The sequence below is a fragment of the Chiroxiphia lanceolata genome, chromosome 16 (genome assembly GCF_009829145.1).
Source record: "Chiroxiphia lanceolata isolate bChiLan1 chromosome 16, bChiLan1.pri, whole genome shotgun sequence".
Lineage (NCBI taxonomy): Eukaryota > Metazoa > Chordata > Aves > Passeriformes > Pipridae > Chiroxiphia > Chiroxiphia lanceolata.
Window position 1 is genome coordinate 1246933 of NC_045652.1, and position 25643 is coordinate 1272575.

The following is a 25643-nucleotide window of genomic DNA, read 5'->3' on the forward strand; positions in this document are numbered from 1 at the left end:
CCCCAGACTTCTTGCATCCACAGGTCACAGCTGCTGCCCACAGACAGTGGTGCCACCAGCAAACCTGGGGACACTCTTCCCCAGCCTTCCCCACCCTTGGAACCGTATGACCACATCAAGGTGTCCCCTTCATCCCAGATGTTCTCTCTCATTGATTTAAAATATCATGAGGTTTCAGAGTTAACAGGTTAAGCACTAGGTTTTAGACTTCCTCACCCTTGGACCAGGAATGGACTGTATGGGTTGTCTTCACCCCAGAAATTATTCTGCACCAACATAAAATACGACATTTCAGTGTTAACAACCAGCACCCAGCTGTTGCAGGTGAATATCTCCTCTGGAACCCCAGACACAGAGGGTCCCTGTGCCAGGCAATGCTTCAGACCCACGGGGGAGGTACAAAGGGGTCCCCCCACCAAGTGAAAGCAGGAGCAAGGCTTGCTCAGCCAAGACTCACCTCCCGGCAGAAGGTCACGATGTTTTCCCACAGGGCTTTGGCCTCCCCCTCATCCGTCTGCCGCCTCTTCTCCACGTGCATGCTCTCCCTCCTCTTGAGGGGCTTGAGGCCCTTGCGCTGGGTGATGTACTGCTGGGGGGTGTGGCAGGCCCCGCAGTGCTTGGCCTTGCCCTCGTTGAGCAGGGTGCAGGCGGGACAGGCCCACTGGCCCGGCCTGTCCTGCCCGCCGGGCAGCGGGGACGGGAAGAGCCGGGCGACCTTGCGGGCGGACGGGGCCTTGGAGCCGCAGGAACAGCCGCCCCTGTCGCCGCAGTCGGGGCAGCGCGGGGCCGGCTCTCCCGGCGGGCCGTGCTCCTGGAAGCCGTGCAGCTTGGAGGAGCCACATACCTTGCACTTCTGCGCCTGGGTGGGGTTCTTGAGGGTGCACTTGGAGCAGGACCAGGTGGTGAAGTCGGGGCTGGAGGGGCTGCACGGGGTGAACCTCACTGAGTCGCCCACCACGTTGATGGTGTCGCTGCCCTTCTGGGTGCTGCAAACCTCGCACTTGCTGGCCCCGGTGGAGTTGAGCAAGGAGCAGGAGCTGCACTTCCAGTGGGACGGGCTGACCTCCATCTCCTCCTCCAGCACGCTCAGCCGCTTGTTGGACAGCAGCTCTGGGAAGCGGGCGGCGGGGGCGGCCCTGGCCTGGCTCTGGGGAGAGCCCTTCTGCCCCGCAGCGCTCGGGGCCGCAGGCTGGGGGGCTTCGGGGCCCGGCATCTGCAGCTGGGGGGGCACCTCCCGCCGGCTTCGGGGCACAGGGTTGTTCTGCAGCCCCGGGGAGAAAGGGCTGAAGGGTGGTATCTTCTGAGCCTCTTGTTCCATAGCCACGGGGCCCTGGGTGGCCACGGCATCACCATCGGAGATCTCTGCAGAGACTGAAGGCTGCGGGGTGGAGGGGACCATGTGGAACCCGGCCGGGGTGATGACTTCAGGGACGACCAGCGCCTCTGGGGGGATCTTGGGCAGGGAGAGCTTGCGTGGGCCCCCACAGGCGGAGCAGGAGTTGGCCATGGGCGTGTTGTGCAGGGTGCAGCGCTGGCAGGCCCAGCCGCTCTCCAGCTCCGCTTCATCGGGGCTCTTCCCCTCCGAGTCCTCACTGCTGCTTTCCGCCTTGGCAGCCTCCTCCTTGGACGTGCCCTTGGGCTCCACGAGCACAGTGGGCTTGGGCAAGATGCCGTTGATGACAGGCAAGGGGGAGCCACTGGGCCCTGGCTCGGGGGTGAAGCCACACACCTCACAGGTCTCCTTGCCCAGAAAGTTCCTGAAGGTGCAGCGGGCACAGGCCCATTTCTGTTCCTCCACGCTGAGCCGCAGGATGTGGTTGAGGTCGGGTTTCTGACGAGGGGCTTCGCAGATGGAGCACTGCCGCTGGCCCACGGGGTTCAGGAAGGTGCAGCGGGTGCAGGACCACTCACGGACGGCAGCCATGGAGCCGGGAGAGTGGGAGTGGCTGCAAGGAAGAAGATGACAGTGTGAGGCCAAGGCCATGGGCATGGTCAGGACCTTGCTTCCAGGAAGAGAACAACCAGCAGTACAGTCACTGTTCTCCAGGTACCTGTTCCTCTGGCATTGACAAATTCTCCAAGTGCCTGGCAATGCACCGGCTTTCACCCAAAACACTTGAGGGAGGGCACTCAAGCAGCCCACTGACCCTGCTCTCATGGTGGGGGTGTGCCCCAGTGAGCACACACACCATCTCTGTACTCAGCCTCAGCAACTTTGTGTGTCTGCAGATCATCTGTAACTCTCTGGAGTTAGAGTGACATCCTGCTTTGCCTTTTTGCTGTTCCCCACATCAATTCTTTCCTCCATCTCTACTCCAGCCCAACTCTGTCTCATTTTCTGTTCCTATCTCCCTCCTGTCCTTTCAGCTCCCCACCACAGGCATATCACTCATCCACACTGGAATAACCATGTTATCCCACACCAGACACCACCAAGCCAAGAAAGGCAGGTTGTGGTGTACAGAGGTGCTTCTACCTGGCTACAGGTTTCAGGGCCAGAAGCCTGGCCCAGCCAGCCCAGGAGCATCAGCTGAAGCTGGTCATGGTGCACCAGTGCCAGGACAGCTCATCAGCAGCTTCCCAGCTCAGCAAGGAGGGGCACCATGTCCCAGCTCCAGCTGCCTCCCCACTTACCTGGGAAGCACAGAGGCCACAGAGCCCTGCAGTCAACACCAGCCCTCAGTTTAAACCTCCAATGCTGCCTGGGAACGCCAGAAACCCTGACGGGAGAACAGGTCCAACATGCACCCGAGCCACCTCTTCCCAGGGCAGGAAGTCACAATTTCGTTTTCTGGGCAGCTTCAATTTTCAGAAAGTGAAGCACAGCAGCAGCACCAGCTCCAGGGGCCACAGCAACCTCTGGGTTGCAGGGAGCAGCCCTCCCAGTGCTGCCACATGTGCACACACTCAGAGAACCACAGAAGGAATCCCAGCCCTGCCTGGTGCCCTTTGTCCCTTGCTCGGGGTCATTTCCTGGAGCTTGGAGCAAAGGTGGGGCTGAAGCAGACCTTTCTGCTTCCTCCTCCTCCACACAAGGAACAGCTCTCCCTCAGGTAAACGTGCAGCACGAGCCCAGAGCCCTTCCTCTGTGCACTCCTGCTCCCAGACAATGTGGTTTAACCCAACCTCGAACCCAATCTTCAGGCCAGCTGTGCTTCTCTCCAGCAGAGCAGGTCCCTCTCCAACCCCTTCCACCCCGCTCTGCTTGCCTGAGGTCATGGACAGGGCCAAGTCTGCAGGAGAAGCCACCAAGTCCACCCCATGCCCTCAGCTCTTCCTGGGAACAGCAAATTCAGGCCTTCACAGACCAAGGAAAGAGCAGCCTAAACCATGGGAGCTGCACCTCATGGGCTCACCATGGGCTTCCTCTCCAGCATCCCTTCAACAACCCAGTTCAATCACCATGCTGGCTGGAACAAAGAAGGGAGGGAGAACATTAATGCCACAGAGGGCAGGTGCAGAAAGCTCCAAGATGCCTGTGGAAGGACCTGGATCCTGGCTGGTCTCCAGAATCCCCAGTAGCAGCACCTGCACATCCAGCTTCCCAAGGCACTGAGCAGACTGCAATGCAGCAGCAGGGTCTGGAGGGGACAGAGGATGCAGCCAGAACCCCCATGGGGAAGAGGATGGTGACTCTCCCTTTGGCTGCTAGATGAGAAACTCTCCTGGGAACACTCCAGCAGCAGCAGCAGCAATCCAACCACATTTTCAGACCACACTCTACAGCCACTGGAAGAGCAGCTCTGCCTCAGAGATGAGATATAACCTTCAACTCCCTTCTTAAATCAAACACTTCTCTAAATAAAACCTGGAATCAAGAAATCCATTTCATTGCAAGAGAGAGCTTGAAAATTCATTCTGGTTCATATACCGTGCCTGCATCGTTTGAACTTTGCAAGGTATTTATTTACTGGAGTTATTCCCAGCTAAGAGAAATACAAACATTGATTTTTCTGCCTCAAGTCCTACAGCTGAGAGCCACTGCACATCGCTCTCCTGTGTGGCAGCACCGTGCCCACAAGGACTGAAACGGAGATCATTCCTCAAGCAGAGAAGGAGAAGGAGCTCCGTGCCCGGCTCCAGCAGCAAACGGGGCCGTGAAGGGCACTGTGATCCTGTCACATCCATTTGTCTTACTGGGTGAGGTCCATCAAACCACAGGCATCAGCAAAAGGCAGGTGAAGCCTGTCAGAAATCTGCGCCATCCATGGCCATCCTCCTGCAGCATTCCATGCTGTTCCCCACTGTACACTGTGCTGCCTCCAAAAAACCCACCTCTAAATGCAGATGCCACAGTGCTTCCAGAGGGTCTGGACATCCAGCCACCAACCCTCCGGCTGCACACATCCCTTTCACACACTGGTCCTACCCAGCAGGCAAAGGCTCCTGGCAATGCCACCACAGGACCCTGGAAAGAATCACTTTATCCCTTCCCATAGAGAAGGGAAAACCCAGGATAACCTAAAAGGCAGAAGTACCACACGAGGGGACAGTGGGATGAGCTGCATCACCAGACTTGTTTGATGTGGTGTCAGGGATGAGCTGCAGGCTCAGGAAAGGCAGCATCGTTTCACTTGGCCAGGCAGGAGACTCAGGCTCAGCAGCAGGAAGGGAGGCAGGAGCCAGGACACTGCAGTGCTCTCCTCTAAGCTGTGACACTCCTGGGCTACACTGTCCCCCTCCTGGTCCCTCATCTCCCCCCATGCCACAGGAGTCAGCTCCTAACACTGCCCAACTGCTGCTGGCATTTCCACCTACTTGACTTTCTCAGGAAAACAAGCCTTCCAGAAAGGCCATCAACTCTTCCCTCCAAGGTCCTGCAGTGGCCAGGCCACCAGTGTGACAAGCTTTGGCAGGAGACTTCCCTGCCTGCTGTTGCACCATGTCGTGTTGCCCAGCAGCCACAGTTTTCCCTGAAAACTAGCAGGAAATGCATGGAATTGGGAGAGGACATGGGACATGAGTCTTCAGCTGTCCCCCACAAGACACCAGTCCCCCGGACTTGGTGACCAGCCCACAGCCTGCTGTCCCCAGACTCCTGCTAGGGCTCATGGACAGTTCCAGTCCCTGCCTGGAACACCAGGCTTAAAGGTCCAAAGATCCCAGAGGGACCTGTCTTTCCACGGTCCAACTCATATCACCACGTGGTGGATCATGGCAGCAGCCTCTGCCCCACAGCAACACCTTCCCCACAAACTCAACCAGCAGGAGAAACCCAACCACAGCCTGTCCACGCTCCATACTTCTCCCTAAAAAGCCTGGTTGGCTCCTTTCCCGGCAGGCAAGTGAGGAAACAGGGTTGTGTGCAGCACCTATTCCCCAGGCCCATCTGCTGTGTGCTAACACACACTTGCTCTCCAGCCCCAGCAAACACAACTGAGATAAACAGCGCCTGCCACCTTCCCGGTGCCTGTGGGAGAGGAGCTCCTCCAAAACCAGCCCTGCAGTCACCCACCCACGGGAGGGCTTTTCTGGGGGACATTTCACTGGGAGCACGATGACACGAGGTCTCCACAGCCTGGGAGCAGGGAGCTGCTGGAGGCTCTTCTGGGGTGCACACAGCAAGGAAAGGGCAACAGTGGTACAACCCCACACCTCCAGCAGCATGGATGGGGCTGGATCCACACCTCCAGCAGCATGGATGGGGCTGGATCCACACCTCCAGCAGCATGGATGGGGCTGGATTCGTGTGGCTGTGCTGCTCACCGCAGCAGCTCTCCCCAGCCAAGGCAGGAGACATCAGCTGGCAGGAGGCAGCACCGTGTTGGCAGGAGTGCCCCTACCCTGGCAATCACAGCAGTGTAATTATCATGCTTAAAAAATAATATAGAAGGTACTCAACCCAGCAGGCAGCTTTCAGCACGCTGAGCAGGTCCCAGGGAACCTCATTGCTCCAGGGATTAAGAGGGTTCCAGCTGGTCACCTTCCAAACCCACCTCAGGGCAGTGATATCCCCCTCCCAGGGCTCTGCTGAGAGATGAGTCTGCTGAGCTTGAGTGTCCTGTTGCTACAGAGCCCTGGCTCCTATGCAGCCATCAAACTGGCCAGGGGTGTCCACCACCTCTGGGTGCTACCTGAGACCAAAGATTTTTCTGAAGCAGGACAGAACAGGAAGGAACAGGGTAGGAAAGGAAACCAAGAAGTGCCCAAAAAGCTGCAGTTTGCGTTTTTCCTGCTGGCAAGGAGCTGGGGGTGTGCCAAGGCTGTGATGTGCAGCCGAGCTCCAGGGCAGGAGGTGGCTATCAGCCCTGGGCAGAAGCACCTTGGAACTGCCAGAGAACGGCTCGAGGTGACCTGGGCACCAGAGCGAGAGATCCCAAGGCTCTGCTGCAGAGCCCACATGGCAACAGGATTATAGGAGCCTGTGTCAATCACACAGCAACAGAATCAGGCTGTTTCTCTAAATAAAACTCCCTACCAGAGCAGCTAAAGCCTTAAAACTTACTGCTTCGGTTCTCCCCCGCAATAAATAAACAAATAAATAAAAAATCAATTGTTCCAGTCAGCAATCCCAACCCTGAGCTCTCTGACACAGAACACATCCCAGCAAAATCCTCATCTGACAAATGCAGGAAAAAGCACTACAGCTTTGTGAAGGACAAGAAAAATCACCAAAAAAATCTAAACAAAACCCTGCCCCAATTGAATCCCTTCCCCTCCTCCCCATCCAGCTGATCATTAATATCTCCAATTTAATTTTCTTTCAACAGCACTGCAAACCCTGACCTAAGAGAGGACTGCTGAGCCTTCTCCCGCACGGACCTACCACATCTCCAGAGCAGCAGACCCCCGTGCCCGTGCAGGGAGGGGTGCAGGAGGTCAGGAAGCACACGGCATCGCTCTGCCAGTTGGACTGTTAGGAGGACACGTGGGTTGGGCTCATGAAGCCGGGCAAGGAGATGCTGTTGGCTGAGCTGACTCACTCTTGCAGAGCCAGGCAAGGGCTGGGAGGCTGGACCAGGAAGGTTGCAGCAGATATACTGGCAGAGCAACACAGAAACACCAGGAACTGGGACTTTCCACTCGGTACAAGTTTCTGTAGGAGCATCAGCGGAGAAAAACAGTCTCTGATTCACACTTCAGAACCCCCAGGGCTATAAAGTAAGTGTGGCCAGCTTCATGCTGGCACCATCCAGACAGGGCAGGTTGCATAAGGACTTCCAAATCCTGCCTCCAAAGTGAAGCAAGAAAATAAAACAGCCTTTAACACCAGTGACCTTCACCCCATTCTTTCAGGACACTTCTGGGTTCCTTCCAACTCAGGATATTCTATACTGGAGAGACACAGACAAACATAAAGCACCAGAAGGGTCCTGTCCCTCTGCCCTCTTTTCCCTGAGCAAGGGGAGAGCCAGCAAAGAGAACCCCCCCTACACTCACCCATGCTCTCCTAGAGCTCCATCCCAAAGTGATCAAGTCAGGCAGTGCCAGATGGACCCACTGCAACAGCACAAATGTCCCAAAAAACAGGGGCTGCACCTCTCCACCTGTGGGCAAAGGCAGCATCCCACTTCCACTAGAGCAAGAGTGGAGGATCCCAGGACAACTCAGGTCAGAAGAAACCCCAGGGGGGTCTCCAGCCCAAACTCCTGCTCCAAGCTGCATCTCTTAAAGAGATCACAACAGGTTGTTCAGGTTTAGACAGTGTGGTCTTGGAGACCTCCAAGCACAGAGATTACACAACCCCTCTAGGCAGTGACCTCAACTGACTGACTGACTGTCCTTGGGCAAAAATGCTTCTCCTTATAGCCAGTCTGATCCCCTCCTGGTCCATCCTATGTTTGTTGTTTCCTGTCCTCCCATCCCACGCTGCTGTGAAGAGCCTGGCTCTGTCTTCCGGATGATGTCCCTGTAGGTATTGGTGGAACTTTTCCAAAACCTTCTCTGCTCCAGCCTGAATGAATCACAGACTGGTTTGGGTTGGAAGGTACCTTAAAGACCATCTCCTTCCACCCCCTGCCATGAGCAGGGACAGCTTCCGCTAGCCCAGGTTGCTCCAAGCCCTGTCCAGCCTGGCCTTGGACACTTCCAGGGATCCAGGGGCAGCCACAGCTTCTCTGGGCAACCTGTGCCAGGGCCTCCCCACCCTCACAGCCAACAATTCCTTCCCAATATCCCATCTAACCCTGGCAGTGGGAAGCCATTCCCCCTCAGCCTGTCCCTCCATCCCTTGTCCCCAGTCCCTCTCCAGCTCTCCTGGAGCCCCTTTAGGCCCTGCAAGGGGCTCTCAGCTCTCCCTGGAGCCTTCTCTTCTCCAGGTGAACACCCTCAGCTCTCCCAGCCTGGCTCCAGAGCACAGGGACTCCAGCCCTAAGTGATCAACTTAGTGGCCTCCTCTGGACTCGCTCCAGCAGGTCAGTGTCCTTCTTGTGCTGAGTTCTTGAATGATCTCAGCTCCCTCATCCTCTCCTCCAGCTCTTGACCATCCTAGAGCCCCTCCACTACTACTGGGAGCAGTGTCACACTACAACTCTCTGAATGACACTCCTACTCCCCTCACAGGGGACTGGGGAAGTCTTTGGTACCTTATGGGACCGAGCAGCCCCCCAGAATGGGGCTGGGGGCTCACACCTTCCCCAGGACACCTGCCAAAGCGCTGAGGGAGCCCCAGATGTAAAGCTGCTACAAAGCACAGCTTCATCCAAGCAGAACCCTGCCAACTCCAAAAGCACCACCAGATCAGCCTTCTGGTGACTATAGAGACAAAGCTGTTCTAAGAAACTCTTGCTAGAACAGCTTGGCTTTATCACCACGTCTGACACCTCACGTTGTTCCAGGCACCACCACCACAACCACAACCAGCGGCACTGCCCAGGACAGGGACCAGCATTGGCCCCTCAGCAGTTCTGTAACACCCAGGACATGCAGCCCCCTGTGTGAAGCAGCATTAGGATCTGATCATCACACTGAGGTCAGGGGAGGAATGAAAAAAACAACTCCAAAGAGGCCATCACCTTCTTCATGCAGCCTCTGACACCAGGCAGCTCCTTCAGCCAGGACTGGAGCTGGGACCTCGTCTGAGCTCCTTTTGTTCCTTCATCTGGTGGAAGGGAACCACAACAACTACAACTACACAAACTCCTCCTGTTGTTGAAGCACTTGCGGAAATAAAGACTTCTTGATTCTGAAATATTAATATTCGAGTGCTCTGGAGCTTTATCATATATTTATATCTGCTCTCACTCTTTAGCGTCGATTCAGGACAAATTGTCAGCAAGTTCCCAACAAACAGCTTAGATCAGGGAAGGTAAAACAGTTGAGGGACCAGCCCATTCTCCTTCCATGCCAAACTCTCCTCCGGCCAGGACACCTCTTCTTTCTGGAGGTTACCTCCTCCCGGCCCAATATCAGAGCTCCTGACCATTCACTGGGACAGGACAATCACATTTACGCAGAAAATGGCATTTTCCACTGGTAAGAAGCTGCAATGATTTGAAGCAAGACAACAGGCTTCGTTCTGTTTAATAAAGCACACAGACAAAAATCCTTCATCAAAGCAGAAGGGAGGGGAAAAAAGGTCTAATTCTGCAGCAGGAGACCATGCAAGGGTGAGCACTTGATGGTGAAGGGGGCATTTAAGACCCATCAACACTACACAACTCTCCCCAAAGGGTGCCAAGAGCCTCAGACAGACACTAAGAGTTTCCCAAGCTTATGACGCACTCCAGTTCCTGGGAATTTCTTGGTCCCCTTTCACCAAACCTCAGAGGGTTCCTGCACAGTTTCTATTTAGCTGCTTCTTTTCCTACAGTGGACACAGCTCAGGCAGCTCAGATGTGCTCCAGCAGCCAGGGAGAGAATAGGCTGGGAGCTTTAATGAGAAGTTCCCAGGGGAAAACTGAACTCTGTTAATGAGAGTTCTGAGAGAAAGAACACTGGCCCTGTCTGTATGAAGTGCACTCAGCAGTAGAGTTTTCTGGCAGCCAACAAAACCACAGAACATGCTCTCAAACTGCAGCTTTCCCTGCAATTTGTCATCACCTCCCCAAAAACAGGGCTTGCCTGTCTGAGGACAGATGTTAGGGGTGAGAGAGGACATCTTGCTGTGGGATAGGCAGGAAAGGATTTCATAGCATCACAGAATACCCTGAGTTTAAAGGGACACACAAAGATCATGGGGTTCAACTCATGGCCCTGCACAGGACACCCCAACAATCCCACCATGTGCCTGAGAGTGTTGGGCAATTCCAAGGTAATGCTCAATAAATGTAAGTGCTTGGAAAGGATGCAAGTGGGACAGAGAACACACTCCTCTATCCTTGCCAGCCAGGAAGAGACCCTCAAGGAATGTGTCAGAGTGTGGTGGGAAACAGGAGGAGAGCAGAGGCACAGAAAGCTCCTGTAACACACACCAAAGTCTGGTTTTGATGGTGGAAGGAAGTTGAGGAGACAGTCATTGCTTGGAGAGTCCTCTTCATGGCCAAAATCCCTGGGTTTGGCTCTGGAAAAAGGAGGGAAGGAGCAGAGTCTTTGAAGGGTCTGCCCATCTGGACTTCATAGAATCATAGAATCAACTGGGTTGGAAAAGATCTCTGAGATCATCAAGTCCAATCCTTGATCCAACCCCGCCGTGGTTCCCAGACCATGGCACTGATGCCACATCCAGTCTCATCTTAAACACCTCCAGGGATGGTGAAGTCACTGGAGTTGCAGAGCCAATGCTGCTGCAGGAATGCCAAGGGACACACCCCTGGAAGGAACACGGCTAACACTGCCTTCCCTCCGAGGCCACGGACACACGGGGAGCGTTATCCCAAACTGAGGCACAGGAGACATTGTTCTTCATATGGAATCAGCAAAGCAGAATCAGAATCTGGAAGGCTTGTCTTGTGAGAAAAACAGGCTGTGCATCATTAGCCTTTAATACACCTTAATTGCTCCCATGTTGTAAGAAAGGAGCTCTCAGAAGCAAACCAGTTTGGCTGGCAGAGCACAGGCACGCTGGGACAAGAGCATTCCCAAAGGCTCCTCAGCTAATGAGCAGGTTTCCCAAATCTCTGCCAGGACAACAAGAACCATCCCTGGGGATATGAATGGCAGAGGCAGACTGAGTATTTCAGAGGTCAGCAAAGTCAAAAGTTTTGCAAGCTCTGGATTCATGAACTTCTGATGAGGGACTGGGTGTCTCACCTCCTGCACCTGCCCAAGGTTCTTGGGATGCAGGGCCCAGACAAAAGCAACGTGGCCTCTTCAAAGCCCAGGATGGAGGCTCTCAGCAGCACGGGATCACCATGGGACAGGCTCTGCAGCCCTACAGCTGGCAGGGAACAGGCCCGGGAAGGTCCCCATGGAGCCCCAGCCTTGGGGACAGCCACCAGCACAGCCTCAGCTCCTCTCATGCTGCACTGTTTCTCATTAAGATCAATTCCAGCCTGTTGTTATAATTAATAACCTTGTCTTGCCTCCCTGCATGCAAGCAGGGGAAATTTCTGCAGCTGCAATCACACTTCACGTCAAAGAAACCAATTTAGCACAGCACTACTGCTGCCATCATTCCTGTGCTCAATGACTTTATTTACCTTCTCTGTACCTAATTTTCCCAGTCCTGAGTACCTGGGGAAATGAAAAGCAAAAAATATCAAGCTCCAATTGCACCCAAATATTACAGTAGGTGAGGGAAATTTGTGTCCTTAACTCAGGCCTGTATTTACTATGGATATGTTTAAACAGGTTCAATTTGACTCAAGGAGGTGATGAATTGAATGGCCTCCATCCATATCGTGCCTTGCTTTGACTACACAACACTGACTAAAATCCACATATAATGGCTATTTTAACCCACTTAAGAGCAAATACACAAAGGAAGTACAACAGTTTTATAGGGTCTTGTCACAGTGGCATGACATTGTTGTAACCTGAGTGTAGAAAGCACAAAGGATCTCTAGTTCTGCTAAAATATTTTGGAGTGCTTGGGTGCCAGCAGCTCCCACAAAAGCTGCTCTTTCATGGGGCAAAAGGTCCACAGTTCTCCAGCAAATGCAACATAAGAATTCAAGAATTTAATCTTTTTTGGTTAATAAAACAACAGACTAGACCTGGAAGACTGATGTTTCATTGGATACTTCAGCTTCTCGCACACTTGTAGCAAGAAAACCCTTTGAGAACAGTGGTTTTGTTCTTCAGAAAGCCTGGTATAAATTGGTTCAGCTACTTTGTGTGGTTTTTATAATTACATTCCATCTTTGGTCTGAGCAGAATGGTTCCCACGTAAAATAAAGTTGTCCAGTAAAATTCGTGAGCACCTGAAGTGGAGAAAGAGTCAGACTCCATGGAAATAATCCCATAGACCAGGAGGATACATCTTACAGAACTGCTGCTGAATAAAACAATTAAAATAAAATAAAAAGACGGCTTGGATAGAAAGGCTCAACCTCTCCCAGACTTCAGTCCCTGCCATCAAAGCAAGGCCTCCACAAAGAAAAACTGAAAGCCCTCGTGATCCACGACCCAAACAGGGTCTTGCCAATGTGTTGTGCACACACAAGGATTGTGGGAGCTGCTGTAACAGCTTTTGGACCTTCAGACTCATCTTTGAAGTGAAGCCAGGGAAAGTTTCTCTGGATGTAGCAGAAGGGAATTTGGGAATTTAATTGTCTCAAGACTGAAGTCGCACAGGGATCTCCAGCATCCAGTGCATGGCAGAGTCACAGACACCAAACCAACCTCCTGGATGCTTGATTCTCCATGCTGAGATGACAGGACAAAAATCTCTCCATGAGCCACCACGGAAGAGGGCTGATGCCACACCCTGGCAGTGGGAACACGACTCAAACACCAGCACCAGGGTGCTCCTTGCTGTGCACACACGTCAGCAGGTGCCCCAGAGCCCCACTCGGCCCCTCACTGATGTTGGGAACAGGTTCAGTACAAATGTGCACTGTGGTTTCACTTCAGCAGCCTCAGCAGGGAGGGAGCTTGAAATTATTCACACATGGAGAAGCCTGAACACTTCTGAGGAAAAGAATGAAAAATTTCAAACCCTGAAGAGATCCCCCTGGGTAGGAAGGAAGGCTTTGAAGGAAGGGCAGGGGCTCCAAAAAGCTATTTAATCATTCCCTGACTAGCCCATAAATACTTCCCTGCCTTGAGGCAGCTTGGGAAACTCCTCAAGAGTCTCTGAAGGGTCAATCCTGGAAGGACCTTCCCTGGTTGGTAACACAGATGGACTGAAACGGTGGCTCAGGGTGAGGGGGGGATCAGCTGCAGGGACCCAGACAGGCCACGGGCAAAGGCCAAACAAGTGAGATGTGGCAGAGAGGAGCGATGCTGCTCATCTGGGCCAGTGTTCAGCCTCAGCTCTCAGCCCACAAAACTCTGGCCCTCTGAATATATTTACAGAGCAAAGGCAGCCCTGACATCAGGACATCAGGGACTGATGGAATACCATGGAACCGACCACGCTCCCAGCAGGGACCAGCAAGACACCTCTGGGATGAGCTGTAACACAACCCCCCATGGAGCAATGCCCTTTAAACCTCAAGGTGTGCCAGAAGAGGGTGGGAGTTACCAGGAGCCCCAGAACAAACACACCTAGAGCAACATGAAGCCAAACCAGAGCCTGGATGCAGCTTCTCCTCTCACACTCACGAGGGCTCCCAGGTGGACTGGACAAACTGGGAGCAGTTTAGGAGTGAGCATGTGGGCAGGACATGTCACACAGGTGCCACTCCCAATTGCCAAGCCTCCTCTGAAGTTAGGCTTTCACAGGATGTATAGAAATCAGGGAACATCAAGAAAAACAGGGAGAGGATTTACAACCAATATACCAGCTCTAGGACTAGGGAGATGCTGGGCAGGAACAGCTGGGAGGATGATGTTCTTCAATACCACTGTTGCACTAATTCATTTCAAATCATGGCAGGTTTAATTTAAAAACCCAACAGAATCTATCATGCTTGGGTCAGGAAAAGTGGCAGGGATGGCCAGAAGAGCTCAGAGTGAGAGGATTTCAGGTGAAATTCAGGAGGGAATGGACTAGAGGACATCTGTTAGGACATCTCACATCTGGAGAGCAAGGCATGGGACAGGTTTGAGGAGCTGCAGGTGATGCGCTGCAAGACATCCCCACCTGACACTCACTGCCAGCACCACCAGCTCAGCTCCAAAACACCACCCTGCACTTTCAGAGAGTAAATTAAATCCCTTCTTCCCAGCATGAGATGGAAATTCAAAGCTATTTGCTGCCTTTGAGGCCTGAAAGGCAAAATATTGCTGTTGGGGGATGCCATGCAAGTGTGGAGAGGGTTGTCTGCCCCCTCACGTGGCCCTGCAGGGGCTGTGGGGTGGTGGGAGCTATTGCAGCACAGGCACAGGAAAGGAGGCGGGAGGATGCTGCTGAGCCCCTCTCTCCTTTTGTCCCCCCAGTTCCCAGCCCTGCCCATTACCAGCTGCATGGGGCAGGCTCCTATTTGCTTGAGAAACAACCATCTTTTTCCCTTAATTCCCCCAATAAAATAAATCAAGGCACGGCTCCAAGGTGCAATTAAGAGAAAAACAACAGGAATCAAGAGCTTGGTACCTTTTGGGATGGAGGGAGACAGAAAGACTCATGTTTCTGAGACTAAGGAGAGGGGGCTGCAGCCTGGCAGGAAGGAAGCAGAGCCCCCAGCCTCCTCCTCCTCTTCTCCTGGGGCTTTAATTTGGCCACATTCCCAGTTCCTGGCAGAGCTGCTGCTGGGAGCTCTTCCAGCACAGGAGGACAGTTCTCAGGCCAAGCTCTGCCCCAGTACTGTCCCACAGCAGAGCAGGCAGGGCCCTTCCCACAGCTGCCAGCCATGCTCAGGGCACCCTGGGCAGGACCTCCTGCATCCTGGGGAGCTGGAAGGCAGCAGGGCACTGTGGTCCATCGCCAGGGGCTGTCAAGCTCTCCTCAGGATGATTAACAGGCCTTAATGAGGAGCTAAGCCAGCCCTGTGCCTCAGGAAAGCAGCTCAAGCTTAATATCTCAGCCAACAAGCTTTGCACTGATCTGCAGAAAGAAAGAAAGATTGCCAAGGGACAGAGGAAGAGAGAGGAACTCTGGCAACTCCCGGCATCCCCAGAGTTCAGTCTGTGGTCAGATCAGGGCACGGCAATCGAGCCACCACAGCTACACTACAAACGTCACTGGGAGCGAGGGGAAAGGAGAGGATGGAGGCTCCTCCCGGAGCCTGCACCACCAACCAGCAAGCCCTGCCATCTCCTGGGTGACAGGAGGTCAGAAGGCAAAGGGAAAACCTGAACGCCCCCTCTTCTACACGAGGAACCACATCTGCACCCCTTCCAAAGAACACCGATCCCACAGGAGGATCCTGACGCAGAGCAGAGCCCAGGGCAACGTCCCAGATGAACTGGGTCCTGCAGTCTGCACACACATGCACACACTCACTGCCCACCAAGTCCCTGGCTCCACACACAACTTCCAAGTGCACTCACGCTCCCTGCCAGGTGCTGGAACACACACACAGGCCCGGGGCAGCTGCTGTGCTGTGCTGTACTGACCTGGGTGAAGCGGGGCCGAGGGCCTGGCCAGTGTGGATTGCTGAGCTTGGAACAGAGTAAACCCCACCAGCCTCACAGATGGCTCCAGCCCTTCCTGCTCCCAGATCATCCGCAGCTCCTCCAGCTCTGTTCCCCTTCCCAGGTTACGTCAGGTCAAGCAGATGAATGCAAGAGAACACACAATTTGTTGCTGCATCAGGCGTGCTTTGGGGAGCCTGTTGCCAACTGCAGCAGGCTCTGCTCTCCTCGCAGGCTTGGGAGGAGGAACAACAAGAAGGGGGGAGAAGCCGCCTCAGGTGCTGTTCAGACTCAGGGCAGACGAACCAGCATCTTCCCCATGCAGCGGGAGGAAGAAGCAATTTATTGTGACAACTGGAGAGAGCCTGCAGCGGGGTTGGCCCTCCCTGTCAGAGCTGGTGAACCACACTGAGGCTGCAGCCCAGAGGGGAGGGTCTGCCAGTCAAGTGGTGTATGCATCACTCCCAGGGGGAAAACCATCAGCAACTCAGAGAACCAGGCTGCAAGAGATCCCTGCTGCTCGTCCCTCACACCCAGGGCTGCCAGGGAGCAGCAGGGCCTCAACACGGCCCCTCTCAGCATCCCCCTCTCCACAGGGGTCGTGTCTTGACCCTTCAGCCTGAAAAGAGGTTGAATTTTTGGGTACAAGTATCTCTGGGATGACACGTAGGGTTAGGGAGCATCCACCAGTGTGGCACAGGTGGGATGTTCATATTTGCATCTTGAGCTCATAATTAAAGTTCATGTTGGCTGTGGAGAGTTCACCATCCAGGAAACAGAAGTTCTTAACTTTTAAAGGTCCTGTAACAAGAAGGATCTGGGATGCCAGGTGTCTGCATTAGTCAGGAGAGAACAGGCAGCAGCACAGAAGACCCCTTCTGAAGGAACATAATTCCAGTGTACATTTGGTCTCCAGTGAATACACAGACAAGGCTGTGTCCTCCTTAGCTTGCAACACCTGCCTGGCTGCCACATTCCCTTTTTCCACACAGTATCTGGTGAGGTTCCAGACAGAACTGGGACTGATTTTCCCACTACAACCTATGAATCACCATCAACACCTGAAAAAAATAAGGCTTCACACCTGCACACACTTGTACATATGTATCCGTGCAGCCCTGTGCCTGCAGGAGATGGTGGTGTTTTGGAGAACCTTGGATCCTCCTTCCATGGGGCCCAGACAGCACCCAAGGCACTGACAGACCACTGAGTCTACAAGTCCAGAAACTAAATGTGAATTCTCAAGTCCTGGCAACGCTCCTTCACCATCCTCTAAATTTCTCTTACTCAGTAACAGAACGATTTCCAAACCTTTGGGTCAATCCAGAGCTGCTCTTTCCAAGCTGCAGGAGCCACATGTGGGAGCACACACTTCCCTGCATCCCAAAAAAGAAAGCAGCTGGAGTCACATCCGAGCACTGCAACGGGAAGATGAAAGACTTTCAGACACTCCTCTTTTTCCGCTGACACTGCCTTTATGGGCCCTTCTCCTGCTCTCCACTACACACACAGCTCCTTGAGCTGCTGATTTGCCACAGGTGCTGAAGTTCCAGATGCTTTTCCATCTTTATTTATTCTATTTAAATAACAGGGGCATATGGTTTATTACAGCTATTAAATGGTTTGTGTAAGTATGTGGGGGAAACCTTAAGAGAACAAAATATGCATCTGATCCTGGGATTCAGAAGGTTCCTGGGACCTCTGAGCACCCAGACACTGGTGCCTGGCCACAGAGGAGCAGGGCCACCTCTGCCTGCTAACACCTCACCAAGGGCTGGAAATGAGTTTCTAGTTCATCTGCATCACCCCAGGTCCTTCAGTGCTAGCGAGGAGGTTTATACCAGCCCAGGAGAGTGTTAGGAATGCTGTTCCCTTTCTAGGACAGCTGCCACCCCTGAACAGGTCAAAGGTCCGAGCTCCAGGACAAGCCCAGTGCCAGGATCCAACCAGGAGCTTACGGAGAGGATCTCCATTATCCCAATTCACTAACACAGGCTCTGTGCATAAGTTGGGTTAGTGCAGCTGAAAAAAGATATCCCACAACACAAGAGCTCAGCTTCTCTTGGGAGAGGAAAGGATCCCGACAAGGAAAGCTGTCCCAGAAACCTGCTACCATGTCCCTCACCCCAGCTGCAGCCATGGTACCACTGGAGGAGCTCAGAGACCTGGGCATGGAGATCCTTCAAGAAGTTTCTATCAACTCTCTCCAGGTCCTCTTTGAAACAGCGTCTGGAGAAGAAGAGCACAGGCTTCTCTTCGAAGGAGGATCTAAGCATGGAGGCACAGAGATCCAGGACGCAGGATCTAAGCATGGAGGGCCTTCAGCTGAGAAAGTGGGAAGGAAATAAAGTACCAATGGGGCTGATTTCAACAGCTGTGTTCTACAGTACAGGCTTTACCTGCTCTCAGCAGGGAAGGGAGAGACAAGGAAAGGAGCAGGAAGCTGAACTCATTAAGCTGCTCTCTCATCTGAGGAGCTGGGACAGCTTCAGCAAGGAGGGTGGACTCGTGGGACCAAAGGACACTTGTTTCCATCCATTTAGCTACCCACACCTGAGGTATGTTTGAACAATCACTTCAAAAGCAACCCCTGAGGAAAGCGAGCTGGATGAAGAGGAACCTCTACTTGTTGTTTTCATTTCTCTGTCTTTATGCCAATTAAAGAATTTCTTTTTAGGTGAGGGTCTGTGTTCTGCCTCAAAGAGCCCGTGCTCCCTGGAGAACAGAGCGGGGTGAGGTGGTCATGTGGAGCCAGCACTGCAGGGACTGCTGGCCCTGTGCTTCTCTGCAAAAATCCCCCTGCTCCAAACCCCCAGAATCTCTCTGTTTTCTATCACTTCTGCAGCAGGTGCCTTTCCTCTTGGCACCTTGCTTTTCTCACCGGTACATTACACAAAAAGCAAGTTGTGTTGACATCAGGCAGAGTTATCCTTCTTTCTTTCAACACTTGCCCAGTGTTTGAAGAACCTAACATGGAAAACACCTTTGAAGCATCGCAGCCAGTCAACAAGCTGCCAAGACAAAGACATGGTCTGTACTTTAATTCTGGTCTCATAGGCACAGAATCCCAGAATGGTTTGGTTTGGAAGGGACCCCAAAGCTCATCTCCTTCCACCCCCTGCCATGGGCAGGGACACCTTCCACTAGCCCAGGTTGCTCCAAGCCCCGTCCAACCTGGCCTTGGACACTTCCAGGGATGGGGCAGCCACAGCTTCTGTGGGCAACCTGTGCCAGGGCCTCCCCACCCTCACAGGGTGGTCAAGCTCAAGCACAGTGGAAGGGGGCAACAACACAGGCAGAGCACTCACCAAAGGAGACAGGACTGGCAGCTGGGAAACGTGTTTGCTGGGAGATACAGCTCCTGGTGTGGGACTGTGCAGACAGACCCCTTGTATGGACTAAACGGCAAAAGTTTTGCCTTTCACACACCATCCAGGGCTATTTTCCACCATTCCCCCCAGCACAGCCCGTAGAAGATACACACACTGTGCATCAGCAAACAAAAGCACCTGCATGTGCAGGGTAGTTTGGAAGCACAGGTCCATTTGCCCAGATGAAAAGCACCTTCTGCCTTTAAGAACAGGGAACAACCTCAGATGTCACACACGTGAAAAACAGGACCTAGAACTTATGCTGCCATCCCTCCTATCCCTTGTTTGAGGCTGTTTCACACTACTTTCCAATGCACCAGGTGTGGGGTGGGAGAAGAATTTTCCTGTTTCCCGGGACGAGAGAGATGTGGGACTAAGGCTAAACTTGCTATGGGCCCATAGCTGGCAAGAGCCAGGAAAACCTGATGGGTCCATAAACTCAGGACCCACCCATATCCCCTTACTCCCACTGCAACTTCCCTCTCGTGGGGAGGCTAGAAGAGATTTACTGGTGACTGCTGACCTGAATTGCTGCTCAGCTAAAGATCTGTGCTGCAATTTGTAGTGCTGTTAAAATAGAATTGGAAGAGTGGTGGGGGAAGAGAAAGAGGGAACGAAAGAGAAGGGAGGGGAAATGGATCAGGAGTAACACCACTGCTCCAAAGCTGTCTGCTCCCATCTCTCACAGCCCCATTGAATCAATCACCCTGCACTTCCAGCTGTTGTGCTCCAGCCCTCAGATCCTGCAGTGCCAGTACCCTGGCTCACTTCACAGGGGGGCACACATAGGGTACAGGTAATAGAGATCAGTCCATCTCTGCAGCAGCTGAAGTGTCAGGCTCAAGAAGTAGAGCTGGCAGAGAAGGGCACAAAGGGCCAGGGCATCCACAGGCTGGTGGCTGCTCACAGGACTTCCACACTGCAGCCACCAAGGACAGGAGAAGGGACACCCCCATCCCAAATGTCACCCACTGCCTTCTCATTCTGGCACTGGTTAAACACCATTCCTACCTGCTGAGGTCATAGGTGAGCTAAATTATCCCCTGTACCTCCAAGTTTGCCAGCTCTGCACACTACAGCTGCAGGAATGTGGCTGCCAAGTCCTGGATCGATATCCCTGCACGTGCAAAGAGCCAGAGGATTCCCCCTCGAGCCTCCCCTGACCCCTCCTCTGAGGAGAAGCCAAGGCAGGGGCAGAGCGCCCTGCAGCTCTCGGGGAATCCTGGCTCTGCTCTGCAGGACTGGTGCTGACACACGGCTTTCAGAAAAAAGCAAAACCTCTTCAGTGAACGTCAACAGAACAGCTTCCTCCTGACGTCAGGAAACTCTCCCGCCCTGAGCCAGCCCTCTGTCCTCACTGCCCAAAACATGGAAATTCAGAACTACAGCCAAGGAGACTTTGGCCTTTCAGCACCTCAGCATCCCTGCTCTTTACTTCTGTAAATGAGGAGCTAAGGCAGTGTAGGCTCGAGGATTCATTCCTCATGACAGAAAACACCACAGGGCTGGCGGTTCCAGTTTAATGAGGCCAAACCCTCGATCCAACACTGAACCACCCAGGCACTGGGGAGCTCTCAAACCCTGCCACTGAAGGTGGCTCCTGAGGCAGGCTCCTTGTGGTGCTCCAGCCACAACCATTAAGGTTAGAAAAGACCTCCAAGATCATCAAGTCCAATCTTTAATCAAATATCCCCATGCCCACTAAACCATATCACAAAGTGCCACATCTACTCATTTTCTGAACACTACCATGGGTGGTGACCCCACCACTGCCCTGGACTGGCTGTTCCAATGCTAAATCACTCTTTTTATGAAGAAAGTTTTCTTAATATCCAACCTGAACAACTTGAGGTTGTTCCCCTTGTCCTATTGCTTGTTACCTGGGAGAAGAGGCTGACCCACTCCTCGCCACAACCTCCTTTCAGGTAGTTCCAGAAAGCATCTCCCACTTCTTTGTGCAAGGGAAATGGGAGAAGATGGGATCCTGAGCACAGGCTGAGTCCCACCAACAGCAATGGATCTGACTGTGTGTGTGCTCCTGATCCATAAAGGTCACTTCTCTCCCTCATGGGCCTGAACTTTAGAGGGGACAATGAACAACAGTTCCCAAGAAGGGATAAAACACACAGATCTTCCTGTGGTTTGGCCGGGAATGCTTCATCGTGCACAGCCCACGTGGCAGTTTTATTTCCTGATGACTTCTAAGACAGTCCTGGGCCCACCTTCAGGGCTAGTGTGCACAATAAGACACCCTTGCTGGGCAGAGTGGAGCCTGACCTGTGCACTCTGCAGCATGTGGGCTCCCTCAGCATGTTGTGACCCCCACCAGCCTAAAACCCTTCCCTGCACCTCCTGCCCCACCGGCACCAAGTCAGGTGTGGTGGCCAACAGTGCCCCAAGGCCACCCAGGCTGCTGCCATGTCACCCTGCAGGATGCCATGGGCAAACCACTGAGCTCCAGGAGGACACAAGAACATGTCACCACTCCAGAAGCCCACTGTGATCCCACCACCCCATCAAAGAAAGGTTCCACACAGGAACCCACACTTGGCCTCACATTCAGTTTGGCATCACTGTGCACTTTGAAAATGGGGTCTGTTTGGTTTCTCCAGCTTCTCAGAGACAGGGAGAAGGGCTGGGTGAGTTATGTGGAGCTGGAAGGGCCAGGAGCAGAGCAGAACAATGCTGTGCTGAGGCAGGCTGAACCACACAACCAGCCAGCACCCCAACCTGCTCCTTTTGCTCGTGCCCCAAGCTCTAGAGCTACTGCCACCTTAATACACATCTGGCTGACTCCTGGAGCAGTCAGGGAGGCTGGAATTACCAGGGAAGCCCCTACAAGTTATACTGTACCCTGGAGGCCCCAGACTGGGTAATTCAGACTGTAGCACTGTTTAGTGCCTCGTAAAGATGACACATGCTTAAGTTAGTGCTTTGACAGCTGGACTCTGGAGGATGCTCCTGATTTGAGCACATGCAATTAACTCTCACAAGTCCATGTGCCAGAGGGAACCACCCTGACATCACAGCAACCCTGCAGAAGCCATGCTGGGGCTGCTCTAACAGCTCGGCATCCCTTCCCTGCAGCAGGACACAGAGCTTCTTACCAGGGAGGGCAGCTCCTGCTCTTGGTTAAAGCTCCTGAACCTCTTCAAGTCACACACACCTCACAGACAGCTCCCGGGTAAGCTCAGCAAGGACGACGTGAAGGACGTCACTGTCAACCTCTGGACATGGGACAGAGAGGAGGGAGGAGAGCACATGCCCTGGGCACTGAAACACTCACAGCAGCTCAAACGCTGCACAAGACAGATGGGCCCTGTCAGCTGCTGTGCCCTCCCCACCAGCACTCCCTGAGCAAGCCAGGGCTGCAGGGCCCACACCGGTGTGCCCAGAAGACACAGAGCATCTAAACATTTGCTGTAGGAAAACATAACCCAAGGAAAACAGGTCATTAGGTCAAGCTTTGCTGGAGATTCTCTAGGGTGTGTGTAAAGTGATGATGTGCCCAGTGCATGTCACTGCTGGACAAGGCAGCAGCAGCATCACTGATCAGTCCACCCTGTGCCAAGGCATGCAGCCCTGCAGCTCCTGCAAAAAAACAAGTCTTATCACATTTCAGAAGCACCAAGTGTCTCCACATTTGTGTCTCCCCACAGACAGACACAGCAGCTCTGGGTAAGGCAGCAGGAGAAGCCTCAGCTCCTGGGCAGAGAAGGTACAGTTGGTGGCACAGGTGAGATGGGATGTCCCAGTGCTGCATGAGGCACGTGCCAGTCAACACCAGGGCACTGATGTTCTCTTTGGTGTCCCAAGAAATCAGTGGAAAAACACCCAGGTACATATATACACACACACATCTATCTACCTACCTACCTACTGCTTCACTTTTCCAAGGTACATAGCTTAAAATCAAGTTTTCAGGAAGACAAAGGATCCTGCCTGTGTCCACATTCTCCCCACTCCACAGCTGGGGAATGTTACTGAATGCCAAGGAGTATGGACAGCCTGTCCTCTCCCCACGAAAGTTGGCAAGATCCAGCCTCCCAACATCCCCTTTTGCTGTTGTGAATCTGCCACGCTCCGAATGCTGGGGCCCAGCTCTGTGCAACTCCAAGCCCCAGCGCTGGGAGCACTGGGAGCAGCAGGCCTGGAACCTGTGTCTGGAGACCAAGTCGAGCTCTGGGCAAGGGCACACAAGGCCCCTCCAGCTCCCAGCAAGCTGCTGACTTGGCAGCCTTTAAGCACCTGCAGCCCAAACTCTCCTCCTCACCCCCCTCACCCCCTTGGCCCTCCTGCTGCCGGTGCTGCCGCCGTCCAGAAGGGCTCCAGGCTGCCTTCACACTCCACTTCCAGCTTCCTTCTGGTCTGGATGTCCTGCTGCAGCCTCAGAAATGCCATCTGTAATGCAGGAGCAGCTCAGTTCTTCACACCTCCTCACAGTGACCTTCAGCACCTGTCCCTCGCAGGGGCTCGGCGGTGCCCGTGGGCACGGGGAGCGGCACCGGCTGGCACGGGCTGCCAGCTCTGCTCCTGGTGCCTCGCCAGGCACAGCGGGAGGGCTGGCAGGGTGACAGGCACGGGAAGGGGCCCAAGCCAAATAAAAGCCCAGGGCAGTTTGTGTAGGAGAGCAGCTGATAAGGCACAGCTACCTGGGTGGGTTGTGGATCCCCAGGCAGGAACAGAGAGCTGCAGCCCAGCCTGGCAAATGCAAACAGCACCCAACCAGCCCTCACCCTTCCTCTCTGTGTCTCTGAACAACTGCCCTTCTGTTGGGGTGTTTCATCCCAGGCAACAAAGGCCTGCAGAGGGTTCATTCAGCACAGCACCAGGCTCCAGCCGTGCTGGGATCAAGGCAGCCTTTCAGGGACATGGTCAGCTCGGGACCAGGCACTCGTGGAGGGGGAGGAGGGTGGAGGGAGATGGATGCAGCTCCGTGTGTCTTCCCCTCACCATTTCTGAGTCACACTGGTCAGAGACCCGGGCCCAGAGCCACCAGTGTCAAACTGGATTAAGCTACTCGTCAGAGAAATCCAGCTCATGCCTTTCACAGCAACCAGTACCTGGTGATTTTGGAGGAAAGCAGTGAGCTCTGGAATGAACCCAGGGAACACTGGGCACTCAGCAGCACTGAACAGCTCACAGAGAAGGAAGAGAAATCCCTGCCCAACCAGAGAGCAGGAGGATGTTCTTGCCTTTACCCCTCCTCTCACAAGCCCACAGTGCCAGGTTAATGCAGGCCCATCTCCCTCCAGGACAGGTGCTGCACACTGATGTGTTTGTGGTTCCCATCCTGGCCCTGGGAGAAGAAATAACCCCCCCAAACACACATTCTCCTGCATTTACTCCTTCCCTGCAGCAGCTCAGCCAGGCTCCTGAGTTTCCTGCTGTCATCACATCCGTCCATCAGCTCCTTCTGGAGGACTGAGACCATTCCATAGCTCCAGGCTACACGTGTGACACCTCTCAGGGGGACAAGTGATTTGCCATGAAACACAAGACCACACTCCTGCCTCTGCAGCCAAATACAGCCAAGGGAGCAATGCAGAAGGGTTACTCTGGAAGAACACCCCTGCTCTGGCTCCTCTTATTATTCCCTGCTCTTATAAAATAAAAACATCAGAAAATTCATCACCTACCAATTCCTCTCCCAGCCACCTACCAATTCCTCTCCCAGCCTACCCCAACATACCAGCACCTGGAAACACTTCTGCTCCAAACCAAGCTCAAAGGGCTCTACCAGGCCCTCTGACCACACATTCCTGCAGCGCAGAGTACAAGAGACCAGCTTCCCTCGCAGCAAAATTCCAGGATCTCTTCCCAAAAAGCAGGAAGAGGATGGGCCCACAGATCTATGCACAGCCAAAGCTGGATGCCAACCTTCTTCATGCAGTGCAGCACCCAAAGGAAAATTCCCCAACACCTGCACTTGGAGAAGGACCTGAACTTACTTCCCCGGAGCAAGAATGCTCAGCTACTGCAGGCAGGAGCATCCAAAAAACAGATAAAAGTGCTGGGTTTTCCCTCCTTCAGGCTGGTGCTGTCACAGGGACAGCTCTGCTGTGCCCTCCAACATCCAGGCAGGGGGTTCAGATGTTTCTGGTCAGATTTTAGCCAAACCCACTGCCAAAGACAAGGACATTCTCCAGCTGACTCGGCCCTGGCTTCTGCCCTCCCTTTGAAGAGGATGATCAGACAGGATGGCTTGTGTGGGTAATGGAGATGGGGAAGGCTGGGGGGCACACAGGGAGCAAAGGGAGAGTTTCTTTAGGTATCTATTGAGAACTTTGGTCTCTGCTGCTCTGCACCCTCCAAGTTATTCCTGGTTCCAGAGCTATAAATAGCCCCAATTTAAACAACTAATAGGCTTTGTGAGTGAATGGACTGCTGGAGCAGCCAGCATGGAAAGTGGATGGGCAGGGCTGGAAGCCTCAGGCAGATGAAACAGCATTCCATGCTGCCAACTCCTTGGCACTGCAACACCTTCTGGAGAAAGACAATTCCAGTGGGCTTTGGTGAGAACTGGAGAGCAAACAGTTACAAGCCCAATATTCCCAGCAAGCAGGTATCCACGACAACCTGAACACCACTACTCTAGCAAATCCCAGCTGAACTTGGATGCCACAACTTCCAGAGGGAGCACAAGCCACAGGGATGCATCCACTTCATGGCAGCACCTGGGGAACACAAGCTCCACTCCAGTGTGATGAGCAGCACGTCCTGAATATGTGAGCTGATATAAGTACCCTTGTGGTTTGGAAGAGTGATCCCCTT

At 53.6% G+C, this 25643-nt stretch overlaps 1 protein-coding gene across 8 annotated transcripts in view; it reads right to left on the reverse strand.

Annotated features, from left to right (window-relative positions):
• Positions 1 to 25643, reverse strand: part of CAPN15 (calpain 15) — a 59513-nt gene that overhangs the window by 12609 nt on the left and 21261 nt on the right. For 7 of the 8 annotated variants that reach the window (XM_032704260.1, XM_032704256.1, XM_032704258.1 and 4 more), the window contains one exon: positions 458 to 1946. In XM_032704260.1, the coding sequence (XP_032560151.1) occupies positions 458 to 1924 (1467 nt within the window). In that variant the 5' untranslated portion in view covers positions 1925 to 1946. Of the gene's footprint in view, positions 1 to 457; positions 1947 to 6418; positions 6427 to 16275; positions 16280 to 25643 lie in introns of those variants that run through there. The other variant, XM_032704262.1, reaches the window with a different exon arrangement.